The sequence below is a fragment of the Stegodyphus dumicola genome, chromosome 3 (assembly GCF_044657685.1).
Source record: "Stegodyphus dumicola isolate Sdum_Otavi_A_Nest chromosome 3, ASM4465768v1".
In the NCBI taxonomy this organism is placed as follows: domain Eukaryota; kingdom Metazoa; phylum Arthropoda; class Arachnida; order Araneae; family Eresidae; genus Stegodyphus; species Stegodyphus dumicola.
In genome coordinates this window covers 68,120,880-68,137,245 of record NC_140770.1, presented here as the reverse complement: position 1 = coordinate 68,137,245, position 16,366 = coordinate 68,120,880, and the positions used below count along the sequence as shown (strand labels likewise).

The window sequence follows — 16,366 nt, the reverse complement described above, 5'->3', positions numbered from 1 at the left end:
GATAGACATGTCGAGTGCTTATTTAAATATAGAACTAGAAAAATGGTTGTAGCAATGGTTTTTTTTTTTTTTTTTTTTTTTTTTTTTTTTTTTTTTTAGTCACGCGAAATTATAGGAAAATGGTTAATGCTGGATGGCAATGCGGGAAGGGATCCACACGATCTAAACTTTCAGTGACTAGGTTCCACAAAATGTTTAGATATTTATTAAATAATGAACAAAATTAGTCTAATAATAGAAATCAAGCACAGCGCGTAGATTTTACTATCCAATTTTACAAATAAGAATTAATGAGGAACAGCCCTGAATGATCTTGCAATCTGTGGACGTACATTTCTTTTCTAGAAAAATCTTTGAATTCATAGAGTTGCTAAGTATAGTGAATTTCACAGACATTTAATATGCCCTAAAAATCTTTTTGGAGTCCTAAGGTATTATAGAAACGTCTGCCCTAAGTGTACTTACTATATTACACAGAGATTAGAATGGGTTGAGTTATTTGATTATAGTAGGAGGGTTACTTGCATAAGCGGAGATTTGCGTTCGTGGACGAATTTACGGAACACTATCTTTATGTTATACATAAGGACTATCTTATATACGACTAGCCCCTACAACTCTCAAACATTACTTTTACCGAGAACAGAGCGTAGGCCAATTACAAGTATTTCGCAGCTTTAATCACTCAGTCATTGGTTGATCTAATATGCCGTATTTAATATAACTTCCTGTATCTCTTCTAATGCCTTGAAGCTCATTTCTAAATTTTACCCCGTCTTTATAATTTCACTGAAAAACAATATTTATTTTGGAGTTTGCAATCTAATTTAGAAATGAACTCAGTCGACTGCAAAGAAAGTCAGCTTACAGATCAAGGTATGATACGCGAAGCAATGATTCGCAATTCCTCACATTCCGAAAATTACAATCTATGCTTTTATTGCTCCCAGTTTTCAACCTCATTTCTTGTTATTGTGATTCTCCTCTCCGTAGAATGGTGTTTGAGACACCAGGGTGCCTGAACCAAGGCTCTACCCCTTGTAGAACAGTTTGATCATTTCGAAAGGTAGTATACAATAACCGAAAGATAAATCGAATAGGTTTTTTTTAATAATTTTTTAAGGTCAGCTAAGAATATTGTTAACGTATTAATATCAATGGAGTTGTTGTCTAAATTAGTGCAAGCAGAAAAGTCGAGAAACTGGTGACTGTGACAAGAATGAGGTAGTGCAAACATAGGTAAATTGAATCCATTAAGAATTATCAAGTACACGACATCAAATATTAAGACATGAACTTGAAATAATTATGTTCATATATCTATAACATACACAAAAGTGAGAATGCAGACAGAAAATTTGAAGTGTAGCAGATAAGAGCAATGAAAATAAATACATAAATAAACACATATGTCAAATTATTAGAGTTGCATATTACATGATCCATACATTTAGTTGGGTCATAGGCCTATCCATATTTTCCCAAACTGTTATAGTCGTAATCACAGATTTTAATACTGGGATTATCAATATTTTGCTGCCTTTCATGAAATTTTTTGGCTAACTTATAATAATGAGTGCGCAGTAACTCAATGCCTAACTCTTCATGTATTATATTATTCCTTATATAATAAATTGTAAATGCTGAATGGTAATTCAGCATTTACAATTTGTCGTAGAACAGTATTCTGGCAGACTTGCAATCTTTTCCTATCAGTTTTCTTGGTATATGCCCAAACTGGACTTTCATAACACTAAAGTGGACGTAGAATGGACTTGTAAATGAGTAACTTGTTGGCAATAGATAATATACTGTTTCGAGCAATTAAGAGGTATAGTTTGGCTTTACGAACTCGGAACTTCTGGATACTAGATGTAATGTACGGGGACCATGTAAATGACTTATTGAGGATCACCCCAAGATAAGGGACTTGCTTGGCCCAGGGATTATCAGTGCCATAGAACTTCAGGTTTTTCTTCAAATTTAGTCTTTTTCGCAAACATAATAGCTGTTTTTTTTTCTACGATCACGAGGATCTTCCACCTGGAGAGCCAAGTCTCTAGCGTGTGTATGGAATTTTGTAATCGTTGTATAACTGGACCTGGAAATGCACTTTGTGCGAGGAACACTGTGTCGTCTGCATACATAGCTCATGCTGTGTAGTGTGTGTAAGGTATGTCGTTCACGTAAATATTAAAAAGTGTAGGTCCGAGCAAAGATCCTTGCGGGACGCCAGCCATGATGAGATGGCTTGTGGAATTTGTGCCAGAGACGTGAACAACAAAATGTCTACCGGTTAGGTAGGAATTAATAATGTTTATGATGTAGCCCGGGAAGCCCAGGATGTGTAGTTTGTAAGTGAGGTCATCCAGCTAAACTCGATTAAAAGCCTTGGCAATGTCGAGGAACAAACCACCAGTCACTTTCCGGTTAGCCATTCCCTCTGCAATAGTTTCTATCACTCGGAAGAGTTGGTTGGTCGTGGAGAGATGTCATCTGAACCCGAACTGATGCGGAATAATAACATTGTTGGAGCGCAGAAATTCGTTGATTCTTTTGAGTATAGCTTCACATATTTTGCTTACTGAAGATAATAGGCTTATTGGTTTATAAGATACAGGTTCCGACGCAGGTTTACCAGGCTTGAGGATAGGTATAATACTATCTATAAGCCGTATGCGTCTACGCTACGAATGGATAACTGCTTACTCCAAGCAAAAGGTGACAGCATTTATTTCTTGCAATTTTGTAACTGTTGTTTTTGGCACAAATAATTCCACTGTCTGGGATCATACAAGTTTCTCCTCTTATTCATACACATTAAAAATGTAATTTCCATTGTGCTTCCATGATTCTTTCTAGTGAGGATCTTTTTTTAAAATGCAAAGTATTTATTTTCCAGCGGTTCTCTAATATTGCACTGCTCTTAAAAAATAGAAACCTAGAAGAAATGTAGCTATTACTTTTTGTATTTTCAGTATAGGATAAATAAACAAAGAATAAATTATTGGCATTTCAACCTCATTGTTCATAAGTTTAGAGGTTATGGAATGATAATTCGAAATGTACCCATATGTAAAATAACTTAGATTATTTTTATTAATGCTCTTGTTAACGAATAAGAATGTTTCTATATCGTATAAGAGCCGTATCAACGGTTTTATAAGAATAGGAAAGAACTCAATGTTCTTTCTACGATATAACCAGGCGAGTGAGCGAAATATTCTTTTGTCTGAAAGAGTATGCATGAAGTGGTTAGAAGAAAGAGTATAAAATGGGGGGCATAGTTCTTAATGTCATGCACAAACATCGCAGGATGGCAGAGGAAGGGATGTCTTTCGCTAACCATTCTGCATACTGAGGCATCAACAACGATAGATAAAATATTTGCTAATGCCGTCTATTACAGTATGACACTGCTAATTATGCTTTGGACTATGGATCGTTAATTGTGTTTCAGATTTATAACTATATTTTACAATCACACAATAAAATGCTTTTCACTTTTCAACACCTCTCATGATAACAATAAATTGTTTCTCAGGAAAAATTTTATAGCTTTTTTTTATAGCTTTTCCCTTTTTTATAAGCTAAACACATAAAAATTGTAAGCATATGCATATCTTAGTTACGTTTCTTATTTTTCTAATTTACATAATTCTTTGACTTTTCCTCTACTTTACTGCTATTGTTGAGAAAGATATGTGCATTGGAAAATTTCCTATATTGCATTTAAGTCAATATCTTTAAATTAAAATTTAATTCCTCACGTATTTTCAGTCTCTTTTTTATAAATACGTAAATTTGAAGTCTTACCTCTCCATTGTCAGCAGCAGGAATACAAAGTTCTAAGTAACCATGTTCAATGTAGAATTGACTGTAATTGAAACGAGGTTTTTTAAGCATCTGACGCCGAACAGCAGAATAAGCTCCATCGCAACCAATTAATAAATCAGCTTTATCTTCTTGAACTAAACTATCAGGCCTGAAGAAAATATAATTTATGAATACTAATTTAAGATAGGACAAACTCTTTAATTAAACATGTAATTTCTTATTTTTATTAAATACGTTTCTTCATCCTAGCTTTCTTAATAAAAATAACTTTTAAAAATCTACTTATTTAAGTCTACATATTTGCACATTTTTTTAGCCACTATAGTGTTAGAATATAAATGAGGTTTGCAATGAAGCTAAAATACTTGCAGTTGGAATGTGATATTTTACGATATATATATATCCCTTTTTGGATGCCAAGAAAAATGGAAAGCGATTCTTTCTTCGAAATGATAATCTCAAATCTTGTACAATCATTAAAATACATTTAGCCATCATTCCTCTTTCAAAAAAAAAAAAAAAAAAAAAAAAAACAGCTATTTCATTTTATGACGGCGAAGAATGGAAATGTTACGCTATCTAACGAATAATAAATTGTCCAAAGCCTTAATACATACAGATAGCCTGTCTTCTATGCAAGCAATTGCCAATTCAGAACATACCTCCCCGCAAATAGCAGGCATTCAAAAAAGTCTACGTGAAAATGCTCACAATCATTACGTCATAAAATGGATTAAAGCGCACACAGGTATTTATGGCAATGAACTTGCAGACGGCCTGGCAAAAGACGCCGCCACTGGGAACAACATTACTACAGTACAGATCCCATGGCCTACCTCATATCTAAAAAAGACCTTGCGGCAAATTGTTTGCAATAAATGGCAGCAGGAGTGGACGAACAGCTTAACCGGCAGAAGAACTTTTTACTTCAAGCCAAAAGTAGATTTACAGAGACTTATCGCCAGTCCCCTCTTGGTACGTTACATATCCGGTCATGGCCCCTTCCCACAGTACTATCATCGACACGCTATCACCAGCACTGACGAATGCATCTGTGGCGAAGAGGGCACAGCAGACCATTACATCACTGCATGTCCCCTTACAGAGGACCACCATATTGCCATTCCTATAACGGATAGGCAGGCCTTCTGCAGGTTCCTCGTTAAGCATAAGCCAACAATACGCCAAATCACTGTCGTCATGTCAAAGCTAATGACACTTGGCACAGAATTGTGTCAAACTGCTTAATGTAACTTATGGTGTCAAGCAGCATAGTGACTACTACATAGGAATCACAAATTTATGCATGTACTATGTCTATTTTTCACATCAGACTATTTATATACAGACTGCAACCCAATCTGCAGATTACCTTTCCTTGTGCAATTAGTAATGTTACAATATTTCAACATAGTGACCTTTTCTTCATGTATATTACATGCAAATTAATATAACCTGCATTATATAATAATGTGTGTAGTATGTGAAATGCAGGTTTGTAATATGCACTATGTAAAACTTGGCACAGAATTGTAAGAAACTGCTTAATGTATCCTTCAGTAATTGTAAACTGTACTATTTAATGTGTGTAATATGTACCATGCTAATATTGTAGTAATATGTACCATGCTAATATTATTATATTATGTACCATGCTAATATACTAAGTAATTGTAAACTGTAAATGCGTGTAATATGTACCATGCTAATATTCTAAGTAATTGTAATCTGTAAATGTGTGTAATATGTACCATGTCTCAGTAATTATGTGTAATATGTACCATGTCTCAGTAATTGTGTGTAATATGTACCATGCTAACACTCTCAGCACTTAAACTTAAGCACTATGCAATCTCTCACTAAATGTTTAATGTACTATGAAATGTGTGTTATATGTACCATGCAAGTATCAATTAATATTATTAACTATTAATGAACTTCTTAGTAAATATAATCAGTCTTATGTAATGTATGTACTATCTATCATGCAAGTCTGTAAATAATAATGAATGCATAATGTTAACCTAAGTACCTAATTAAGTATGATTACGTAAATATGAACTCAACGGATGCAACGTACCTTAAACATAAGTTATATTCAATTTCCAGGTAAACGCAATATATAGTATGTAATGTGTAAAATATATACCATGCAATATGAATGTTTATCAAGATGCAATATGAATGTTTATCATACAAGCCTGGATTTGCAAGTCTGAACGTATTAAGTACTTTAAAGACAAGTATTCATCAATCACTCAATAAATGTAAACTATACTATAATAAGCAAGTAATATGCACCATGCAAGTATTAATTAATATCATAAACTATTAATTAATTTCTTAGTAAATGTAATCAATATTATGTAATGTGTGTACTATGTACCATGCAAGTCTGTAAACAATAATGAATGCATAATTATGTTTAATTAATATTAAAATATTGAACCTTGCGGATGCAACGTACCATAAACATAAGTAAAAACAATTTCTGAGTAAATGCAATATATAGTATGTAACGTGTGAGAATATGTACCATGCAATATGAATGTATATGCATCAAGCAAGTTTGAATAGGGTATAGAACATATAATAGTCATGCAAGTCAGAATATGGTAATAGGTAAATGCAATTCTGCAAGTCTGAACATAACGAAATTAAGTACTATTAAGTTTCTCAGTAATTGTAATCTGTACTATTTAATGTGTGCAACATGTACCATGTTAATATTATTGTAATATGTAACATGCTAATTTTCTCAGCAATTGTATTTTTTTTTTTTAATTGTAAATTGTAAATGTGTGTAATATGTACCATGCAAATATACCCCATGTCTCAGTAATTGTGTGTAATATGTACCATGTCAATATTCACAGTACTATTTAATGTGTATAATATGTACCATTCTAATTAATTAGCATGCACTATTTAATGTGTGTAATATGTACCAATGTGTGTAATATGTACTATGCAAACTGTAAATAATAATTAATGCGTAAAGCCAACCTATGTGCTAACCTAAGAACCCAACTATACATACTTATAGTAAGAATTGAATCAAACAGGTGTAAAGTACCTTAAACATAAATATTAAGTACCCTAAACAAAAGTATTAATCAATCTGTCAGTAAATGTAAACTGCACTATGAAATGTGTATGATATGTATGATATGTACCATGCAAGTATTAATTAATATTATTAATTAATAATTAAATTCTTAGAAATGTAATTTGTATTATGTAATGCGTGAACTATGTACAATGCAAGTTTTCTCAGTAAATATAAGCTGTACTAAGTAATGTATATAATATGCACCATGCAAACCTGTAAACAATAATGAATGCGTAGTGTTAAACTATGTGTTAACCTAAATACCTAAGATGTAAAGTACCTTTAACATAAGTATTAATCAATCTCTCTGTGTGTAATATGCACCATGCAAGTCTGTAAATAATAATGAATGCATAGAGTTAACCTAAGTATCTAATCATGTATAATTAACGTAAATATTGAACCTTACGGATGCAAAGAACCTTAAACATAAGTCATATTCAATTTCCCAGTAAATGTAATGTGTAATATGAAATGTGTGAAATATGTACCATGCAATATGAATGTAAATGCACCATGCAAGTATGAATAAGCAAGTCCGAATATGCTACGGCATGTGTAATAGGCGTGCAAGTCAGAGTATGGCAATATGTACCATGCAAGTTTGAATGGGTAGCGATAACCTAAGTACCTAATTATGTCATTCTAGATAAGGGCGGGCGTGGTGCTCATACCAATTAACCGTAACGGTAGAGGGATGGTGCCCACGTCCTCCGTCACTCACTCACTCACTCAATTCTTATCAACTAACGTACCATTGGTAGGTTCAAAGGTGTTGAGATCAGAGAACAATGTAAAACAAGGATGATATTCAAACTCATTTCCATAGTCTTCAAACTGCTTTACCATCAGTTTTGCGATATTAACTGTAATCCTGATACTTAGGGTCCTCTTCGGAGTAAAATATGTGAATAATTGTGCAGGATTTTTGTGCCAGAATATATCAACAGACCTTTGCAGTGATATGACAACTAAGAACAATCAGTGCTCCTACAGACTTCCAGTTACTTCTATGCAAATCGCTAACAATCGACCTCCATGTTCATTCGGGCCCTAGGCATAATTTTTGAATAAATTTGATCATACGCCTTTGAGGGAATTCTACTCTCATAATTCTCCCGAAAGAAGGAATTCAGCAACAAGGGGCCTTTTTCTAACAATATACATATTGCATTGCATGTTTTCTTAATTTTGCGCTCCTGATACTATTGAAACCAGTGTTTGGCACGGGGGCTAATTGTCGAATGATTTTTTTTATAATAGGCTGATCATGAATATTATTCCAGCGAAGCTCTCGACAAGCGTTTTAGAAGAACTGTACGAACTGAGGACGATAATGAGTTCTTATTTAATTGCTGTAGTCATTGTTTTATGTGATAGTTATGGAGTTCTCTCTACTATTCTAACTTTCAAACAACACTTCCTTGATTCGACAGTTACTTGATAGGATGAAATCCTTCCCTTTTCTAAGTTACACAGGCATGATCTTGGATACTATAGCCCTCCAAGTTTCAAAAGTGTTCTGCCGCCTGGGCAAGAGATAGACCGACCAGACAAGTGCGAACAATTTGTTCTCTTTTCAGTTTTCATATATCTCTTGTTTATGTTTTAGAATTCCCAATTTTTGAAGTCAGTTCTTTTAATATAGCTGAAAATCTGAACTTCTCATTCCGCTACTATTGATAAACTCGGAAATTATTCAGAGTTTGCAACCGGAAATATAAGCAATGGCTTTAAATTTTGAATGCTCTGTTTGTACGTAATTATATATTTCGTTGTACTATTTCTTGATGAGTTTTAAATTGCCGGATTTAGTATCTGTTTTAATTTTTCTTTAGCTAATTCACAGTATTTCACATGCTTCTTTGTTAAGCATTCTACTGTTAGTTGCAGACATCTCCTGCTTTAATAAAAGTTAACTTTACATCATTTCGCTTTTAAAAGACTTTTCCAGTACCAGTTTATTATTATTATTTCCAGTACCTTATTATTATTATTATTATTATTATTATTTCCAGTACCTTTTTATTATTATTATTATTATTATTGTTGTTGTTGTTGTTGTTATTATTTGCACTAGAAGTTATAAAAGAATTTCCCTTGTACGGGGAAAAAGAAGTTGATGATAAAAGGTGAAATTATCGTTCAATGTTTGTTTTACGTAATGTTTGAAAAAGAAAAGTATAGCTTTCATAGAGAAAAATCATGTGTGGTTAGAGAAGTTTTGAAAGGAAAATATGTTAGTCCAATTCAGTTAAGCATACCATCCTACAGATTCAATAATTTCACACCAGTCGACAGTTGATATTGGGGCAAACAGAGAACGGAATTATAGTGATTTAGCAGATGCAAAATGATGATCTCAGTCTTTCTTCTGCAAAACACTAGCCTCCGGCCTTCAAGTACGAGATCTCTAATGACTTAACTCACCATCGTCCTGCCGTTATTCCTGAGCAACAAATTGTGTACGGTTTTGAAAAGTAACATTACACTCTCTCTCCCACTCTCTTTCTCTCTCTCTACATATAAATACTATATAACTTCTACTTATTTATGCATATTTGTACTGTATATTTAACATACCGTTCTTAGTTTTGTCATTATGTTTGGTTTTATGCATTGTTTAGCACAATATATATTATTTATTTTTTAAGTCCTGGTAATGGTCACAGTCAAGAATTCCCCCCATGTTATTGAATAGTAGTTACTGCTTCGCTTTACATCACTGAATTACAAACAGTGGGTAGCTATGAATATTTTACCGTAAAATTTTAATCATTTTCATAAAATAGCGCTAGATTTTTAAAACCCAATATAATAAGAAAACAGCATTACTTATACAAATTTTCAAATATCATTATTTCCAGTACCATTCCATTAATTGTTAGCATTTTCTATACGATGATACTAAAACATTTTTAGCTACACTAATTACTAACTTACTTTTTTTCATAAAAACACTAATATGAAATTTTAAAATCCATAGCACTAATATATATATATATATATATATATATATATATATATATATATATATTGATTGACGAAGAGAGGATGTGAATAATTTATTGTACACAATGAAAATAATGTATCGTACACAAATTTAATGCGTATTCTTTAAACAGATATTATCTATCTTCAGAGGTACCGAGACGGCGTAGTTGAAGTGGTTTTGAACGTTCGTACATCACTTTTTTATATAAACTTTATGCTGGATTTAATGTTCGAAGCAGTGGTGTTTTTTACTTCTGGATATTGAAGAGATTAAGAGCGATGTTTCATATGAATGCAGAATAGAATAAAATTAGTTGTCATAGCAAAGCTTAATTCCTTGTTCGTTCATATACTTATTTGAATTGTGTAGATAAGCTTTACTTTGTGACACTCCTCATTCTGCGCAGATGAACTTTCAGACTTGGATTGCTGAGAAAGATGATGTCCTTGTCGACTAGCTTTAGTGAAGCAGACTAAGCTGTAATATTGCGCTGAAATATTGATGGCGTAAAGTGTTGATGTAATAGAATGTTGGCCAATAATGAAGAGGAAAACCTGGCAGCAGAGGCAGATTAAATATTCCTTTTTATTTCAATTAACATTTGCGGTCAAAAATAATTTGGTACATTTGTCGTGGTTGTTCCAGAACAGTTACATTTTTTATTCTCTTGCAATAGGAAGAAAAGGCATGATACATGGAATATGGTACTTGTGAATCCAAACGCTGTATATAATTTTTGCAATTAGTCGCAGTAAGAAAACTGAATATTATAAATCAGAATGTGGTATATTTCTCTTTTTTGTTTTATCGTATTGCAGTTTAAATTCTATGTACGATTTCTGGAAAATAGCAAAGCACATTTAATTTATTATATTTTCATTTATCTACCTTTTACTATAGCCGCCGCTCAGGTATAGTTACATAGTGTTATTAAGTTGCTGATTTTGGGTTTTTTTTTTTTTATTTTTTTTTATTTTTTTTATTATTATTATTTTTATTTTTTATTTCTGCATTTGTAAATATTTTCCACAATATTTTCCCTTATTAATTTTGTTGTAATAACTTATTTTGCTAAAATAATTTCTCCATTTACTTACAGTTCTAAATTTCTGGCTGATGAAAAATTAATGTTATTAGATTTAGTTGAAGCAGCTTGAAACTTAAATATTTGGATAGTATAAATGCTTCATCCAGAATTTTTATTTGGAAAGGATTTAACTGCAATTCCAAACTGGGTATAAATGCTGCATCCGGAATTCTTATTTGGAAAGGATTTTTAACTGCAATTCCAAACACTAAAGCAATTATAAGATCTTTTAAAGATAATTCACGAATACGGTGTAGTTCTATCAGTCACGAATTTGAAAACTTCGTGCACATGTTTGTAAGACTATTTTTAATACTCCCAATTATTGTTGCAGAGGTGCAATAAATTTCGGTCAACTTTAAAAAAATAAGCAACAAGGCCTTGGTCAAGAAAAACTACCTAACACAGATATTCTGTCTACAAAATATTATTTAATCAATAGGAATACATTTTAGAAAAATATTGAAGATTTTCCTTCAATAAATGCAATATTGAATTATAGCATTATGTTTTAAAAATTAATGCAACATTTTGTAGGTAGCCTTACATTAATTAAGCAGTTATTTATAATTTCAGACTTTACTATATCTTCTACTTTCCAATTCTTCACCAGAATGCAAATTAGTAATGAATATGCAAACTGAGATTTTTGGATTTGCGACAGAGAGCGTTTCTGGCATCGCGTGCGCGCTAAGTGATTAGTTTCTTGCCACTCTAATAGTTGTAATTATTCAGCTTGGAGGTTGTTTTTTTTTTCTCTCTGCCGAAACTTTAATTCTGATACTCCGATAGATTTAGTGAGACATTTTCCAGAGAATATTTAATTGTATAGTTTTTGACTAGGGTACAACGTTTGATTTTATTTGGAATGTTCTATTTATTTTGTGTCACGACGATTTGCCGAAATTTTGCACAAGAGGGTGCCCTTACATTCTAAAATGTGTTTAAATAAAAACGTTTATTTTAACCTTCTCTAAACTTGTCGTTGTTCTCAAACACAGCGATAATTCTCTTCACGTCTGTTAGGATTATAGGTAAAAATTAACACTACCAGATTAAGTATAAGCCTATAATCTTTCTATATTAACTGCATCATAATTTATAATTTTGAAAATCATTTATTTTGGCTGATTATTAAAACCGAACTTCCTAATCTTCTTTTCATTCTAAACTATACAATTTTTGTGCATTAGTTTTCTGGATACAAAAAACTGCAACTAAAATTACTACAAAAGTTAAGGTATTATGATTTAAAACATTTGCTGAAACAAAAATATACAGGTATAGTTGATTTTCACTTTATAAAGAAGCCCGAATTTACTCTCTTGCCTATTCAGAGCCTTTCCTAAGTATTGAAAAAATACTTAGGAAAGGCTCTGAATAAGATTCCAGCCTTTTTCCGCAATTTTACTAAGGTTTAAAATTAGGCAAAACAACAGCTTTAATTTAGCGTTGATTTTGAATAAAACTCTTTCGATTTCGAGGTTGATCAGACCTCTTCTTCAGAAGCAAGTTTTTTAATTGGCAAGTTTTATGCCAAGTTCTATTTTCGCCCTTTCCTTCTCCTGAAGGAGAGATAGTTGTGTCTGATCACCCCAGAGATCGGCAGCTTTTTATTCAAAATTTACGTTTCTCTTCTAATTTGAGCCATATTATGCATGCATATATTTGCTTTTGTGAGTCATTAAATGTAAGCGCATAATAATTCTGTTAAATCAAAAAAACTGTAATCGAAAAAATTCTTACTCTAAGACTTTGTATTTTCCCTCTTTAAAATCGCAGTCCAAAAATTTGTGCTTGAAAAAGATTTCCACGTTCGAGTTCTTCTCGGCGGCTAAAATATATACAGAAAGAATGATAAGCAAATGTTAACAACATTATAAAAAATACAAAAATTCACACATACGTCTTTTATTTAAAAATAGTATTTACAAACTAAACTGCATTAAGCAACTTCACGGACTTGTTTTTCACAATGTTTTATATGAAATTTACACACTTTCAGTTTTGAAAATAAATAAGTAAGCAACAAGTTTGGTACAATGTAAATCAATCAGCTATCTTACTTTACGTCATAAAGTTGTCATTTTGTCGTTTAGTATCTCTTAGCCAGTGTAAATTAAAAAAAAAAAATATTTATTTATTTAAAATAGGAAATGATGTATCACTCGAGGAAATCATAATTAGGCTAATATAAGCCTGTTGGCTCTCGCATGCTATTTTTAAGGCTTGCATAAAGGCAGTGATATATTTTAAAAACTTTTCTGTATAATTTCAGAAGAGCACAAAGGTACGGCTTCTAAAGGCGTTGAGGACGTTTGACGAAAGCAGATTTTGACATTATCATTGGCAAAATCTATCTCTTGCAAAGGGGCACATGACCTTGACACAAATTTCAGGCAATGCTGTTTTTATCTGTTACGTGAATTCTGAAATAATACTTGATTAAAAATAATACATTTTCATTCATTAAAAAACTCACCTGTCAAAAGAGTTTCATTCAAAAATCTTCTACCCACTGAATATATACACTAAAAAACAGAGAAGCAGGTTCTTATTCATTCTTGTTCAACTGTAAATGATATAAAATTTTTATAGATTTGAATGAAGATAAATCAACTACGATATTTCAACTACGATCAAATTTATTTTGATTACGAGAAATCTCTCTCAGGTGCAGCATTTAAATGTTTATTAATAAGACATAACTAAGCATATATAGCACTTCAAAAAATGTTATGCTCTTTGAATGGCACTAGTTTTAAATACATATTTTAAAAAAAACGCGAAACACACTTTTTTTTCCCTTTCCCAAAATTTTCAGTTTTTATCTGTAAGATGCTTGCAGGGGAGTGCTGAAAATTTAAGTTACTAAACAGCGATCTTTAACTACTTAATTGCTTCTCATTAATAGCAAATAGAACGTACTTACTGCTTAAATGTCGAAAATTAACAACAGGTGACTACCATTACCCTTTCAATCACAAATATAAATGATTTGAATCACAAATATAGGTGAAAAATCTGTGCTTGAAAAAGATAGTGCTTGTTAGATTTGCTTCGTTTATAACCAAAATTTCTGAAACATTTCCAGATTGCAAAAAATGTACTTTCGATATTTCGATCTATAGATTATTCCTGGAATACGAAAATAGGCAGACATTGGGCTATTCCATGCATATAGTGTATGAGTGGAAGATTATGGAGTTTTCTTGATTCTTAAATTCTCTGTACAATGTCAGGAATAGTCTTGTGTTGTGTGGGGCATTATTACATCTAAACCTCAACTGCTACTTGAAATCTGTGCATATATATGTAAAATTTGTCAGCAACCAGTAGGAAAGAAAACATTTCATGAGATTCCACTATGATATTAAACTTTAAAAAAATATCAGGAAAACAATGGAGTCATCGAAATTTCTGTCTGGTCCATCTAAACGGTCTGGGGAAAGAGATCGAAAAAAATGGTCATAAAACTATCAACAGACGAATGTCTTCATAATTATCAGACGGAGTTAGACGACCAACCGTACGCAAAAAAGTTATAATTCTTGCGGAAGATGGGCAGATAGACGCATGGCGAAAGTAGTTTCCAACAAGGTCAAAATTAGGGAAGAAATAGTTTTTCCAATTTAAAGTCAGGAACGAAAGATTATCTCGCTTACTGTTAAGACTCACCCTTTTTCTTTAAAAAACTAAAATCAGAATAAACTGGCGTCCTGAAAACATTGACAGCACATGCTGTCATCAGGAAGCCAGGACTATCTCGGAAAACCCGGACATTTGGCAATTATACCTAAACAGAATACCAGTATCTGACAGTCAGAAGTCAAATATTTCGACTGATTAACATGCGGCATCTTCAGCTACATAGAAAAATATTATCGTTTCCTTGGCTTATCATCACATTTCAGTTTCGCCAGTCGTATTTTTCAAGTAAATTGTGAGATTAAAGAGCTATTATGATGTAAATTGTGTAATGAGTAGTAAACTCCCGTTAATTTTTATTCCTCTTCTTCTTTGAATTTCCATGAAATCTGCACCAATCAGGATTAAATGTGCATTAAATCTGCACCAATCAGGATTAAATGTTCTCTAAAAACACTTCAATCATGGCCGAAAATGGAACAGACGATGCATTACAAGATCTAATTGAAAAACTATTAGCATTTGATTTTTTCTGAAAAACAAAAGGGTAAAGCAAGCTGTTCTTCAACTAATTTGTATAGCAAACATAAAGATAAAAAGAAGGAAATTTTATAAATTGCAATTCAAAAATTCTCCTTGAATGCTATAAAAAAAGAAACAGTAAATTTTCAGTTTATTTCAATCCTTTTAAATGAAAGAACTGCCATCTGTCAAGAAATCCTACTTATCCACATGCCTTAGATGTCTAAATGATAAAAGAGAGCGCTAAGAAATCTTTACAAGTGTTTCTTACGTAAAAGCCAATTATTCTGCTAAATTAATATGTGAGCATGTTGAAAAAATTGCAAGCGAATTCAGATCTCAATCAAAGTTTATTGGACATATCTATAATGGAGCAGTTGTTATGCCAGAAAAATTAACTGGACTACAGAAACGAGTGTAAGAAAAATATTCGCAAGCTCCTTTCACTCATTTCCGTAACTATATTTTTAATTTGGTTTTACAACAACCTGCATATGCTAGTATTAGAGAGGGTCGAATATTTTTTAAAGTATTAAATGATGTATCTGCACTTCCCTCTCTCAGCATCTACAAAAGGAACTCATGCGTTTAAACGTTTCGTGGATAAAAAGATACATAGAGATGTACCTACAATATGCAACTGTGTTGTTTACAAATCTCTAATTATATTTTAAGTGTTATGTTCATACTATTATTTCCATAGGGCAAATAATTTGTGAATCTTCAATGTAAATTATTTTTAAATATCAGATGATTTTATTATGTTTAGAAAAACTGAAATCCGGGACTTTAAAGGCTTTTATACTTTATTATTTAAGTGTTAATATACAAATACATAACAACTCAATCTCAAATACACATAAGCTAACCCCATTCATCAAAATAAATGTATTTAAAATTCCATGTTAAATAGAATGCCTTTTATGAAAAAACAGTCTATGTCGTTGCTAATACACTGGATGGGACGCAATGGAATCTAATTGCATTCCTTATCCTCCATATGCCGAATTTATAATGCAAATGCTTGATGCACAACTCACTCCGTCTGTCAGCTACCAGTCACAAATGAGACCATTGAGGTGCTTCAGACGTAAGAGATTTTATTTAACCGAAGACGATATCATGCAAAGGCAGCTATTTGTCTCTGCATCAGTCATGCTTCAGG

The 16,366-nt window shown here is 32.2% G+C and overlaps 1 protein-coding gene across 1 annotated transcript in view; it reads right to left on the bottom strand.

The window, feature by feature from the left end:
- Window positions 1–16,366, bottom strand: part of cn (Kynurenine 3-monooxygenase cn) — a 95,624-nt gene that overhangs the window by 45,649 nt on the left and 33,609 nt on the right. Inside the window, exons 4-6 of the mRNA XM_085812981.1 lie at window positions 13,514–13,562; window positions 12,778–12,865; window positions 3,817–3,985 (exon numbers count right to left, since the gene is read on the bottom strand). Coding sequence (XP_085669107.1) covers window positions 3,817–3,985; window positions 12,778–12,865; window positions 13,514–13,562 — 306 coding nt within the window. The remainder of the gene's footprint in view (window positions 1–3,816; window positions 3,986–12,777; window positions 12,866–13,513; window positions 13,563–16,366) is intronic.